Source organism: Pimephales promelas, chromosome 3, assembly GCF_988280905.1.
Source record: "Pimephales promelas chromosome 3, fPimPro1.hap1.1, whole genome shotgun sequence".
In the NCBI taxonomy this organism is placed as follows: domain Eukaryota; kingdom Metazoa; phylum Chordata; class Actinopteri; order Cypriniformes; family Leuciscidae; genus Pimephales; species Pimephales promelas.
The window spans coordinates 15,960,618-15,974,048 of NC_142771.1; the positions used below are offsets into that span (position 1 = coordinate 15,960,618).

At 37.8% G+C, this 13,431-nt stretch overlaps 1 protein-coding gene across 7 annotated transcripts in view; it reads left to right on the plus strand.

Moving 5' to 3' along the window:
- The window catches only part of bptf (bromodomain PHD finger transcription factor), a 30,351-nt gene that overhangs the window by 3,603 nt on the left and 13,317 nt on the right, over positions 1-13,431 (plus strand). For 4 of the 7 annotated variants that reach the window (XM_039650936.2, XM_039650939.2, XM_039650937.2 and 1 more), the window contains exons 3-18: positions 1,423-1,643; positions 3,589-3,795; positions 4,499-4,681; positions 5,060-5,233; positions 5,333-5,481; positions 5,696-6,027; positions 6,141-6,272; positions 7,197-7,326; positions 7,440-7,575; positions 7,687-7,974; positions 8,118-9,939; positions 11,534-11,658; positions 11,747-11,875; positions 12,016-12,166; positions 12,501-12,621; positions 12,878-13,118. In XM_039650936.2, coding sequence (XP_039506870.2) covers positions 1,423-1,643; positions 3,589-3,795; positions 4,499-4,681; positions 5,060-5,233; positions 5,333-5,481; positions 5,696-6,027; positions 6,141-6,272; positions 7,197-7,326; positions 7,440-7,575; positions 7,687-7,974; positions 8,118-9,939; positions 11,534-11,658; positions 11,747-11,875; positions 12,016-12,166; positions 12,501-12,621; positions 12,878-13,118 — 4,541 coding nt within the window. The remainder of the gene's footprint in view (positions 1-1,422; positions 1,644-3,588; positions 3,796-4,498; positions 4,682-5,059; positions 5,234-5,332; positions 5,482-5,695; positions 6,028-6,140; positions 6,273-7,196; positions 7,327-7,439; positions 7,576-7,686; positions 7,975-8,117; positions 9,940-11,533; positions 11,659-11,746; positions 11,876-12,015; positions 12,167-12,500; positions 12,622-12,877; positions 13,119-13,431) is intronic. The other 3 variants (XM_039650940.2, XM_039650942.2, XM_039650938.2) reach the window with 2 other exon arrangements.

A 13,431-nucleotide genomic window follows, 5' to 3' on the forward strand; every position in this document is an offset into this window, starting at 1 on the left:
AACCTGTATGAGTTTCGTTCTTCTGCTGAACACAAAGGAAGATATTTTGAAGAACGATTGAAACCAAACAGTTGTTTGGCACCATTGACTTCCATTGTAGAAAAAAAAAATGATGCTATGGAAGTCAATGGTGCAAAGTTCCAGTCGTTCTTCTAAATATCCTCCTTTGTGTTCATCATCAGAAGAAAGAAACTCATACAGGTTTGCAACAACTTGAGGGTGAGTAAATGACAGAATTTTAATTTTTGGTTGGAGTATCCCTTTAAGTGCTCACTTTCAAGAAGTTTATTGACCTGTGTAATAATAAACAAGCAATAGTATACAATAAGGTCTCATAACAATGGGCAATATATTTTTATTATTTATTAACCTTTTGTGAATTTCTTTCGTCTGCTAAACACAAAAGAAGATTTTTTGAAGGATGTTGTTAACCGGACAGTTGATGGACCTCATTGACTTCCATAGTAGGAAAATAAATGCCATGGAAGTCAATGGGGTCCATCAACTATTTAGAACAACTTTCTTCAAAATATCTTCTTTTGTGTTCAGCAGAAGAAAGAAATTCATACAGGTTTGAAAAGACTTGAGGGTGAGTAAATGATGTCAGAATTTTCACTTTGAAACTGTTCACTTTGGAAACCTTATTGTAAAGTGTTACCATAATATTATCACATAACATGATATTTTCTAAAGACTTGATTCTATCGTTCATGCATTGACATATTTGTGAACATTATTGTTGTAACTATAAGCTAAAGTTTGTGAATAAACTTGGCTTGAGAAAGCTTGAACCTTGAAAGTGGGGCTCGAACTCGGGTCGCTTTGGGTTATATTATTTTGGCAGCTTTGGATTTCCATAGCCACAGTGCTATTTGCTTTGATGTAACGGCTAACTTACAGCAGTTATTTAGTCTATGGGTCTTAACATTTCCTTACAGATTTCTGTGTGTTCTAAATTAGATACAGATAAATTAGCACAAGTAAAATAAAATTTATTTCAATGCATTAATGAGAGAGCGATGTGTGTGTGAATTGTTCCTACCGTCTCTCTGTAGTTACTTCAAAAGTAGAAAAATCTATGCTGTAACTGTTCAGTTTCTAAGCTACATTATTGATAAATCACAGGACAGCATCGATAATGAAAGTTTGGGTGTTGTACAAACATTTCAATTTTAGAAATTCTGAAAAAGTAACTACATTTTCTACATCATGTAATTACTGTAGTAATCATGCATAATTGCCATAATTAAATTATGCGTAAAAACTCAGCCTAATCCTAGCCAAGTACAGTACATGTTGTTAATTGATATTACTTAGTGCAATTACACTGTAACAGGGACCCCTTAAAATAAAGTGTAAACAAACTTTGGTTTAAGTTCATAAAGTGCATGCGTTTAATGGGTGTGATCTGATCCGTTTCAGAGAGGAAGATGGCGAGGATGAAAATAAGCAGACGTGGTACTACAGCACTAAAGTCCAGCTGGGGGAGTTATTGGAGGTTTTGGATAAAGGGTTCTGGGAGAATGACCTCTGCTCCGTGCTGGAGGAGATGAGAGAGGAGATCCACTCTCACATGGACATTACCGAGGAGCTCACTAACAAGGCCCGTGGGAATAACAGGGCATACCTCACCATTGCCAATGGTAAGAAAATATATGAATCAATGCTCATACATAGCATTTTTGTTACCGTCTTGGAAATACACATTTGTTGGGATGTGCAAAGTGAGAAAACCACAAACTGTTGCTAAGTTTTTTATTAGATTTTTTTGGACAGCCATATTGCATATTTTTTTCCCCCAAAGTAATAATTTTAGTTTAGTAAGATTTACTCACAATATAATACATCAAAGTTTTTCTTTTTTAATTGTAAGATATATTTTCAATTATTTGCAAGGATGAAATCAAGTTTGTTTCTTCATTTTTTATACATATCTTTAATACAGCATACACAACCATTGAACATTATGAGCTGCTTGATCGTTCCTGGATGTCTGACTAACTGACTGATGTATTTATGGACATGCATGTTTGAATCATCATGATTTCCTTTTTCTTTTCTTTTTTTCGGAAACTGGTCATTTTAGCAACCAACACTCATTTTTCCCCTTTCCTAATTAGTTCATGACATTGTTTCTTGTCTGCTTTGTGGAAGTGGGACTTATTTAATTTCTTTAAGTTAAGCCTTCAGCTTTCAGCTTTAACAGAAGTTATTTTTCTTAAGTATGTGTAAGTATTTATTTATACTCGCTTATGATTCCAATATAAGACCCTGCTTTAATTAATGCTCAGTGAATTTAACTTATGCATGACTTTTTCACATAATTAAATTAAACCTTTTCAACAAATATAATTTATCCAAGTTTTAGTTATGTTGAACAAACTTAATTCCATTTAGTAAAACCTACTAGGTTTTATAAGAATATGATGCACTTTTAAAGTATTTTCTTCTTTTTGTTTTGTTTTTTGAATGACTTTCAATACTTATTTTATTGTAGTATTAACATTTCTATTGCATTGCATTACTGTATAATACCATTACACATTTCTTTGCAAATGTTTACATTTTCATTTTATTGTTATTATCATTATAATTATTGCCGGGCAACGATTACTCGCGATTAATCGCATCCAAAATAAAAGTTTGTGTTTACATAATATATGTGTGTGTGTAGTGTGTATAATTATATTGTACATGCGTGTATATATTTAATAAATATTTGAATGTATATATATATTTATATTAAATATTAATATTTTATATATTAATAACATATTTTTCTTAAATATATACTTGCATGTGTATGAATTTTTTTTATATACTAAATAATTATACACAGTACACAGACATATATTATGTAAACACAAACTTTTATTTTGGATGCGATTAATCATTGCCCAGCCCTAATTATAATCTTTTCCTGGTATACAACAAGTAGCAGACATATTTAAAGCAGAGTACTAAATTAAATAAATAACTTGAATGGATGATAAAATAAAAAGAAAACATGGTAATACTTTTTCACTTGTCCCATTGCAAATAAGGACTTGCATTGTTGTGTATTGTATTACACAAATGTATGTGGTTGCCTGCTGTGTGCTTAAGCAGTGTCAAAAAGAAAATGTGGAAAGATTTGTGTTATTTTAATTAACTACAGTCAGTACTCAGTGACTGTCTTAATAGTAGTTGATGTGAAGGAATTCGGATGCAATTCAATTGACTGTAAGGTGTCTTTCCGCTCAGCTATTTTTAGCGGTGCAAAAGCAGCTCCACCTGCACTGAAGTGAGATTCATCTTTTAAAGTTTCACTTGCTTGCTGCAGATGTTTCATGCATATCTTTTGCCTCCTGCTTGCAAACTTTGTTTTCATGTGGTTACTTGAATGCTTAGTCAGGAGAGATAACTTGTAGCCCATTGTATGTCAGTGATTAACCAGCTTAACTCGACATATCTTTAGGCTTATGAAATGATGATGATCTCATTTGATGTTAGTAGGAATTAGGAACGGATTTGTTTAGGGATACAAATTAGACAGCTGTTGTGGTGTTTCGGTGCTGTTGAGAATATTCTTCTATGCGTTTCCTCCAGATGTGATCTTGGACCGCTTGAAGACCAAGCAGGAAGCGGAGCTTGAGGAGGTGAAGCGACGAGCAGCAGAGGAGGCTGAGAGGGCCAGACAAGAGTCGAAATCAGGATCTGGTGAACCAGCTGTGACCGATCAGATGAACTCGAACGGGTCGTGTCCAGAAGACTCCAGTAACGGGAATGCGATGAATGAGCAAACTTCTGCAGGAGGTTAGTTAGAGATCTTTCTATGCCTCTATTAGCTGTTTTTAAATGATTTTGTGTGTTTTTTGCTGTCAGTTTTAATAGAAGTATTTCAGGCACACTTGTGATTTGGGGTCTGTTAAGTAGTAATTACATCTTGTTAGGCTAATTATCATATCACACATACATAATTTTCAGTATCCCACTGTTGTTAACCTGGAAATATCAGGATATTTAAAAATGTTTTTGGGCCTTAAAAAAAATCGATTATGAATTTCCTTTTTTTAGGGCTGTGAAACGATTAATCGCGATTAAACGCATCCAAAATATAAGTTTGTGTTTACATAATATATGTGTGTAGTGTGTATAATTATTTTGTATATATAAATACACACACATGCATGTATACATTTAAGAAATATTTGCATGTATGTACTTTATTTATATTTATACACAATTAATATTGTACATAAATATAAATATTTTATATATTAATAACACATTTTTCTTATGTGTGTATTTATATATACAAAATAATGATACACACTACACTCATGTTATGTAAACACAAACTTTTATTTTGGATGCAATTAATCGTTTCACAGCCCTACTTTTTTTTTTAAATAGTTTTACACTACTCTTAATTTAGTTTTATTGTTAATTATTAAGATATTACCCTTGTGTAGTGATTTTATACTTGCTAAATATGCTCTCTTTTGTCAAATTTCAGCTTCAGTCTCAGCTGTCCCAGGTGGCGAGGTGGGCAGCACCACTAGCGTTCCTGAGCTAGCGGCATCCGGCTCAACCATTCCGACTAAGGCTGATTCCCAGAATCCCATAGGGAATGCAGTGACATCGTCTTCCAGTGGTGAGGAGGCAGGGGAAGGGACTGATGGGATGAAAGAGTTGGCAGGTACAGCAATTTCTTTTCTTGATTTTCAAGTCACATGCTATTATTACATTTAAGACAGTCCTATCTAGTTAGCTGCAGTTGATTTCCAAGCTAGAAACAGATACCATCAACTTTTCCCAGCAACCTTTGCTCAACAGTGCCCTTTTATATATGGCATCACTGGATCTTTGGTATATCATGTTTACTGAAACTATAGAGCCTGTTTGAAGTTTGTAATGATGTACTGATATATACTGCAGTGTTCATATACTGCAATATTATTTTGGCTGTGGCTAGAGTGAAATACTAGTAAAAAAAAAATGTGTGTACTATGGGAGTATTCTACTCTTAACTCATTAACAATGTATCTCATCTTAATCTTCTGTCACTGATTTTCAGAGTCTGCTGCTCATGGTGATGGGGAATCTGTATTAGAGACTGAACCTGCGCAGACAGTGGATGAGAACAGCTGCAGCAGTCATTTCTCCATCTCTGAATGCCTGCGAGGTCCAGAAGAACCTGACCTGGTGGACAGATCTTCACAATCTTCTCTCAATAGCCAAGATGAAACAGGTATCTATGCACCTACATACACAGAATATACTTTTAAATTTGTTATATATGTTTAAAATTTGTTATAAACAAACTTGCACAACTTTTTTTTTTTTTTAGGTGAGGGTAAAGCTAATGGAGATAGCGCAAAGACAGCATCTTCACGCATGATTACACGACTCCGGAACCCTGATAGCAAGCTAAGCCAACGCAAGGTCATGCAGGACAAAGATGGCAGCTCTCAGGATGGTAGCAGAGCCCTTAAAGAGGTAAGGCTGTTGTCTTTATTAATGGTGACAGGTTACATCTTGTATAGAGGTTGTTGATGTTTTGATGACAAAATAGATCTTTAGTCATTAGTGATATTTGCTAAGGCATGAATTAGTATTAGTATAAAGGTACCATAGGTCTTCAACAAAAAAGTTACATAGTTGCTAAATCTGTAAATCTTTAAATCATGAAATCATGTCGTTGATGTTTCAGACTCCCCCACTGTCGTCATTTGGCTCCTTTAAGAGAGATTCAAACAAGAGCAGTGGCTTTTTCAAACTGGGCCATGAGGGAAAATTTCGCGTCTACCACAACCAGTATAGCACTAACACACTTGCCCTGAACAAGCACCAACATCGTGAGGACCATGACAAACGCAGACATCTTTCCCACAAGTTTTGCATGACCCCTGCTGGTGAGTTCAAGTGGAACGGATCGCTGTATGGCTCCAAAGCCCTAACTGTGTCCACTCTGAGATTAACCATCATCCAGCTGGAGAATAATGTCCCTGCTCCATTCTTGCATCCTAACTGGGCGTCACACAGGTGAAAGTCTTACAAGTACCCATAGGACTTTTTTTATTTTATTTTAAATATGCTAAAGTTTCCTAGAAGAAGCAATTAACCATGTCATCTTGTGACCTTTTCTGTTGCTGTAGGTCAAACTGGATAAAGGCTGTCCAAATGTGCAGCAAGGCGAGAGAGTTTGCTTTAGCTTTGGCCATTCTGGAGTGTGCAATCAAACCTGTGGTCATGCTCCCTATGTGGAAGGATTCTCTAGGTCACACAAGGTCAGTTTAAAAAAACCTACAATCTTTTGACGCTAATTTATACAGAATTGCACCACGAATACAATATGGTGACCTCCAATGCGAGTGCAGACAGTGAAGTTCATTCGACCTGTTGCCCGTTTGAGCTGGGTAGGATAGACAACGCCGCTTTAGTTATGGCATCTGATGCTATAGCTGTTTCAAAAGTCTTCCTATAATAGCAGCCATTACAAATCCTCTAAAAGTATAAAATAGTTAAAGTATACATGTAAAAGTATTATATAAATATCAAAAAACTCAAAAGTTGTAGTTTGAAAGTCATACAGGCCAGACAGATAGGTCCATAGATGAACAGTTTAAAGTGTTTGTGATCAAATTTGAGTTTGAAATCATCATCGACATTGTCAATTTACATCTGGACATTGTCAATTTACATCATTCCAGAGATATGCATTTAGATTAAAAAAAATCTGATTAATAAATCAGAATAGGAAGTATGTGATTTTGGGATTGTTTGATATTCTGCTTAGGAAAAAAAATTCAAATCAGTAAGTAAAGTCATAATAACCCAATTCATGTCTGGGTTGTGTTTGGTGGATGTAGCTTGAAAGCTTTGGAAGGATTTGCAGTCAGAAAGGGCTTAGGAATTTTGTATAAAAAAACCACACAATTCTCAATATCAATTTGTTGGCTTTAAGCTAGCACAATTGTTATGTGCAGTTTATTGTCAGGTAAATTGAATGCTTTTTTGCATGTGTGGATTACAAAACCTCCATCCAGTAATGTATTTCTGCACATTATTGTTTCTAAACCCAAAATCATCCATTTTTTTACTTCAGCAAATTCTGTGCTGGAGGCTTCCCAAAAATGTACAACGAGTCACCTTTATGTCCCAGTTTTGGTGATCTTTCTTTTTCCTTTTTTTGTGCCTCATTTTTTCCGCAGGTTTCATCGCATGACCTCTGTTGAACGGGAAGAGAAGGAGAAGGTGAAAAAGAGAGAGAAAAAACTAGAGGATGAAGAGACTATGCAGCAGGCCACATGGGTGAAGTACACTTTCCCCATCAAACACCAGGTACATCTGAATACTTGCCAGCTTGAACGTTTTGTTTGAACATTTTAGGAAATTACATCAGCTTCAACATTTGAGTTGAAGGCATTCAGTAACTGTTCAAACATATTCTGTAGGTGTGGAAGCAGAAAGGTGAGGAGTACAGAGTAACTGGGTATGGAGGTTGGAGCTGGGTGAGTAAGACGCACGTCCATCGCTTTTTCACAAAGCTACCTGGAAACACCAACGTCAATTACCGGAAAGCAATTGAGGGTGAGTTGTTTGCTAGTACAGAATGCTAGAAAATGTAATTGAACTATCTAGGAAACAAGAAAAAGTTGTTTTTTTCCCAAATTTGTCTGATGAAACTTTTTTTTTTTTCAGCAGCTAAAACTGGAATGGACAATCAGGCATCTCTTTCAGAAACACCAAGAACTTTGGTTAAAACAGATGAAATTTCCTCTGAAAATGTGCCTGAAAAGGATAACGTCCAGGACACATCCCCGGATTATTCTGAAGAAAAGCTGTCGTTGGAAAAAGATCATGTTTTAAAAGATGAAGAACAAGATGAAGAAAAAGAGAATGAAACGATTAAAGAGAAGGATGATGAGAAAAATGAATCCGTGGAAGAAATGGACACCAGCACTTCAAACTCTGTAAATGATGAAAAAGGTATTTGCAAAGTTTTACTGTTCATTTTCACAGCCCAGAAATAATAAAGCATGTATTGACTAGAATTTGAATGCGTAAAAATATTTGCGTTGTAAGGTGGAACAGTTGCTAATGAGTCTTTTTTTTTTTTTTCGTTATTGTAGCTAACATTACAAATGCCTCATCTGATGCCTCTCCTTTAAAAAGAGAGCCTTCGGATAGTGAGGTGGCCAAGGATGGTGCTCCTAATCAACCCCTGCAGTCCTTCTGGCATGATGTTGTGAACGTTAGTGAAGGCTTCTTGCTACGCACGGCATACAAGAAAATCAAGGCATCAAAACTTGATGGCCTTTTGGAGAGGCGGGTCAAACAGTTCACCATAGAAGAGAAGCAGAGGCTTGAGAAACTCAAGCAGGGAATCATGTCTAAACCCTCTACAGAGAAATTATTGGAAAACAAAGAGATTACCATTGCTGCTCAAGATCAAAAGATTAAGATTGAAGGATCTATCTCTGAAACTCCAAAGTCTAGACAGACTGAGGGAGTAGCATGTCTAGTAATCCAAGAAAAAGACAATGTGGTCAAAAAGCTTGATTTTAACCAGGAGGAAGAACAGGCTAAGACAAACACTTCAGGACAGAAGAATATCCTGGATGTCAGATTAAATGACTCGGGTGACTTAGCCCCTAAAGAACATGAGCAGAAGTTGACAGAACCTGAACCCAAGACCGCCAGTAGGGTAGCAATGTCCGAGCTTAATGGAAACTCTCAAAGTCTGGATCAAAGTCTCAGCTTGAACGCTAAACCTGAGAAAACCGTTACAGAAGTTGCGTGCCCACCCGAAGACTCTGAGAGAAAGGACATCATTGAAAACAATGAAAATGACCTAGATGTAAAGAGAGCTTTGCCTGTGCAAGTAAATGGGAAGGATGGTCCTGTTGACCCAGAATGTAAGACTTTGACTGATAATGTTAACACAAAGGAGCTAACCAATACCGTTGCGGAGGAGATTAAAGCAATACCACCAAAGGAACCTGTGAAGTCGCTATTGAATGGTGACGCCACTCAAGAGTGTCTTAAAGAATGGACTAATAGCACTATTCCTCAGCTCAATTCGGATGAGAATAAAGGGGTTACCAAGCTTGATCCCGATTATCCACCACCTCAGAAAGTGGCCAAGTTGGAAAACAACGTTGAAGAATCTATAGGCTCTTCGGTTTCTTCTGCTGTACCTGAACCTTCTTCTGTAGCTTCCGAGCCGAATGCAAGATCCGAGGTGCCTAGTCATAGCTCAAAGATAGAGCCAATGCACGTTGATGAGGCAAAGCCTCCTGTTCCTTCTCCCGTCCCTTCAGCGGAAGAGTCCAGCTTAAGTAGTGACCTCACCGAAAACAGCAACAGCGTTAGCGAGACTACGACCGTCATTACTCAAGTCACGACAACTACAACCACAGTATCCACAGCGTCCCGCATGGTGTTGACCTCACGTGATGGTCTTGCTTCCAATAACGGGATCAGTACACCTGTACCAACAGATTCCAAGGTGGAGTCTACCAGCTCTGTTTCGACACTCTCCACTACAACTACCACTGTTACACAGGTTACAGACTCACCCCAGGAAGCTACTCTAACAAAAGAGTGTTTGACCACTGTCACAAAAACACTGACCGATACCATGGTGAGTCCTAGTGGTTCCACTGTAAAATCTATGACAGTGAGTCACGAATATTCCACCAGGGACAGGGTACGACTGTTAAAGTTTTCTCGCACCAAGAAAACGCGGTCCGGCACAGCCTTGCCCTCGTACCGCAAGTTTGTGACCAAGAGTAGCAAGAAGAGTATCTTTGTGCTTCCCAATGATGAGCTGAAGAAACTAGCAAGGCGTGGTGGTATCCGTGAAGTTCCTATCTTTAACTATAATGCCAAGCCAGCCCTGGACATTTGGCCCTACCCATCCCCACGACCAACATTTGGGATCACATGGAGGTATATTTATTTATATTATTTTTCCCTGTTTCATGTTATCTTTCTAAACACTTGAATTAATTGATAAAGCAGTCATCGGGTAGGGGTGTCCATTCCTGCTCATGAAAGGGACACTTTCCTAGTTTAGTTCTATCCCTAATCAAGCCCTTAAACTCAAGTGTTAACTTTTTGTTCTATGGACAGGGATTATACTTCAAATCTTGTGTCTTGTAAAGGAAAAGATGTGCCATCTCTTCATTTGGCAATCAGACTCATGTTTTTTGCCTTGTGTTTGAGAAAATATATGAAAATCATAGACTCTCATTTAGGGCTGGGCAAAAGAATCGATTTTTCGATTAATCGTTTTTTAAAATGTGTTCGATTCAAAATCGATTCTCAACGGCCACGAATCGATTTTTTCCATATAAAGGGCTCGTGGACGCGGTGCTGCATCTTCTCGTCTCTCTGCACTAGGCAAGCGCTGCAGCTGTCGATACACACACGCGTTTAGCAGTCGGGACATGACAGAATATTCACTTAACAATCGGGCCAGCATTGCATCGTAACCTGTGATCGTAACTAACGTTTATCATTTTCACGTCTTTTTAAGTTTTACAAGCAATGTTAAACTATCCCGTGCTCGCGCACTCTCAGAGATGTCTTTCACTGCGTGCACAGTAACGTTACAGTGAAATTACATTACCATTTAGGTAAGATCAATGTAAAAAAAATGTCTAAATATTTATATATTTATTTATCTATATCTATCTTAAACATAAAATAACATGATACTGTTTGATCAAGCTGTGCGACTGTTCTGACTTTTTTTGTATATTGCATCAAAATCCTGTTTATTCTTTGTATGCATTTAGTAAATAAAAAGAGTTTTATATACAGGTTTATGGCTCTTAATTTCCTTGTATTAATTAACCACTAGTAAACTTATGTCCACTGTTCTTTTTTATAAATATAGGATTTATATTACATCTTCATTATAGTCGAATCGAGAATCAAATCAGGAATCGAAATCGAAAATTGAATCGAAATCGAATCGAACTGAGAGCTTGTGAATCGAAATCGAATCGAAATTGAAATGTGAATCGATACCCAGCCCTACTCTCATTGTCCTAAGCCGTATGGGACCAGAATTTCGTCGAGTCTTGGGGTGGGCTATTTTGACTTGGGCCAGTAATAACCTACCTATGTCCTACAACCACTGAGAACATTTTGGCAACCATGTTGTAGTGCACTAAAATCTAATTTGAACAACTTGGTAACTTTACTTTAATGCACTGGCAACCCCTTAGTAGTTTTGGGGCAGGTTTAGCTTCAAGAACCACTCACTTTTGTTCAGAGAATGTGTACTGGAATCTAGTTTATTTAATTAATCTACTAGTTTCCTTAATAGTGCAGGAATAGGCAACAAAATACCTTATGTTCTTGGTCCCAATTAGTTTTCAAATATTTCCTCAAGGTTAATTTTGTGTTCGGAGGAAAGACCGGGCTATTGATGCTAGCTGTCCATTTATGAACATTTTGAAGAGCAGTACTAGTCCCCAAAAAACCAAATAGGCTTATGAGAGCTGTATGAATACAATTATGTTCTTTCATACAGATACCGGCTCCAGACAGTGAGGTCTTTGGCAGGAGTGAGCCTAATGCTAAGGCTACTTTGGGCCTGCCTCAGATGGGATGACATGTCTGTGAAACCCTCACCCACAGGAGGGACAACGCGAACAGGTTGGCCTTTAACCAGTTTAAAATCACTTTGGCATTCATGAGGAACTTTAAAAAGTCAGTGCTCAACCATTTTTGTGTAACTTAACAGAGACATCTGACACTGATATCACCACCACGGAGATCATAAAGCGGAGAGATGTTGGTCCTTATGGCATTCGTTCAGAGTATTGCATCAGGAAGATTATTTGTCCCCTTGGGGTACCTGAGACTCCCAAAGGTAATGGTGACTCAATGAGTCCTTATGCCAGGCAACCGATTAGTCCATTGTTTTCAGACATGGATAGTTTTCTATAATGCAAGGCTGGAATGACCCGAAACACTGCTGATATTTGGTCTGTCCATCATTCCTTTGAGCAGAGACTCCCACACCTCAAAGGAAAGGCCTTCGGTCAAGTGCTCTGAGACCAAAGAAGCCAGAACCGGCTAAGCAGACAGGGCCTGTTGTGATCGAAACCTGGGTGGCCGAGGAAGATCTGGAACTCTGGGAGATTCGAGCCTTTACTGAAAGGTGGGAATTCCCTCTTTTTCCTGTTGTATTTGTGAATTTGCACGCCCTCATAATGCAACATACTGATTCCCTTGAGATACTCATCTGGCAAACGCTCCATCAAATCTTTCTCTAATGTGAAATATTTTGGATCAAGGATGGTTGTAGATAAGCATTTCCAAATATTGACATGTAGACATGCATTTTCAAATATAATATTTTATTGATAATAAAAACTGTAGGATGTTATTTCCTGTGGATGTTTACGCAATTACCAATTTGTATGTCTCCCAATAGTCAGTGTGTCCCAAGTTTTCTGTTCTTTTAAAGATTTTCAAACCTTCTGACTTGACAGGGTTGAGAGGGAAAAGGCACAAGCGGCTGACCCAACTAAGGTTAGTGTGCAGAAGAAAGCAGAGGAGGTCAAGGCCCAATTGGAAGCTCAGCTAAAGCATCAGAGATTGGCAGCCCAGCAGGTGGGAATGTAGACATGTGCCCACCTGGGGCGCCCCTCTTAACCAGGGGCACAATGCTAAAAGAAATGAGTGTTCTTTCCAATGGGCCTTATGATTGATTGTTGCCTGTAATGATTATTTAACTCTCAGATTGGTTGTGTGTGTTCTTAATTTTAATAGTTTTGTTTTGGCTGATTATGTCTTGTTTGTTTATCTTATTGCATCGTATCTTTGTTTTTTATTGTCATGGTACATTTTTTCGATGGTTATCTTGCAGAAACGGTTGGAACAGCAAAAACCTAGCACCACCAGCACCACATCCACCTTGACCAGCACCCCTACGACCCCTGGCACCACTACTCAGAAGGTGGTGGTGGGCTCTATTAGCGGTCAGGTAACTTCAGCGCCAAAAGTGGTAATGACCACCAAGCTGGGCTCTCCGGTGACATTCCAGCAAAACAAGAACTTCCAACAGTCCTTTGCTTCCTGGGTCAAGCAGGGCCAACAAGGCAGTTCAGGTTAGTCTTTAAAATGTTATGAGGATGCATGGTTAATTACAGTTCTTGATGACTTTAGTTCAGATGATGTTGTATTGTGTTTTTGCACGTCAGTGTATTTGATTGAAAATTAGCAGAATTTTTTTTTTTGGTAAGCTTCTTTGTAGTGGTGTGTTTAGTGCTTGACATCGACGTTCGTTGTCCGTGGCGTACTTGGATGTAGAGCCAGACCGATATTATCGGCCGATATTAGACATTTTCCAAACTAACGGTATCGGCAGTTATAATGGCCGATAAATTAATATTTCAAAAATAAAATAAAAACGGATGAAAC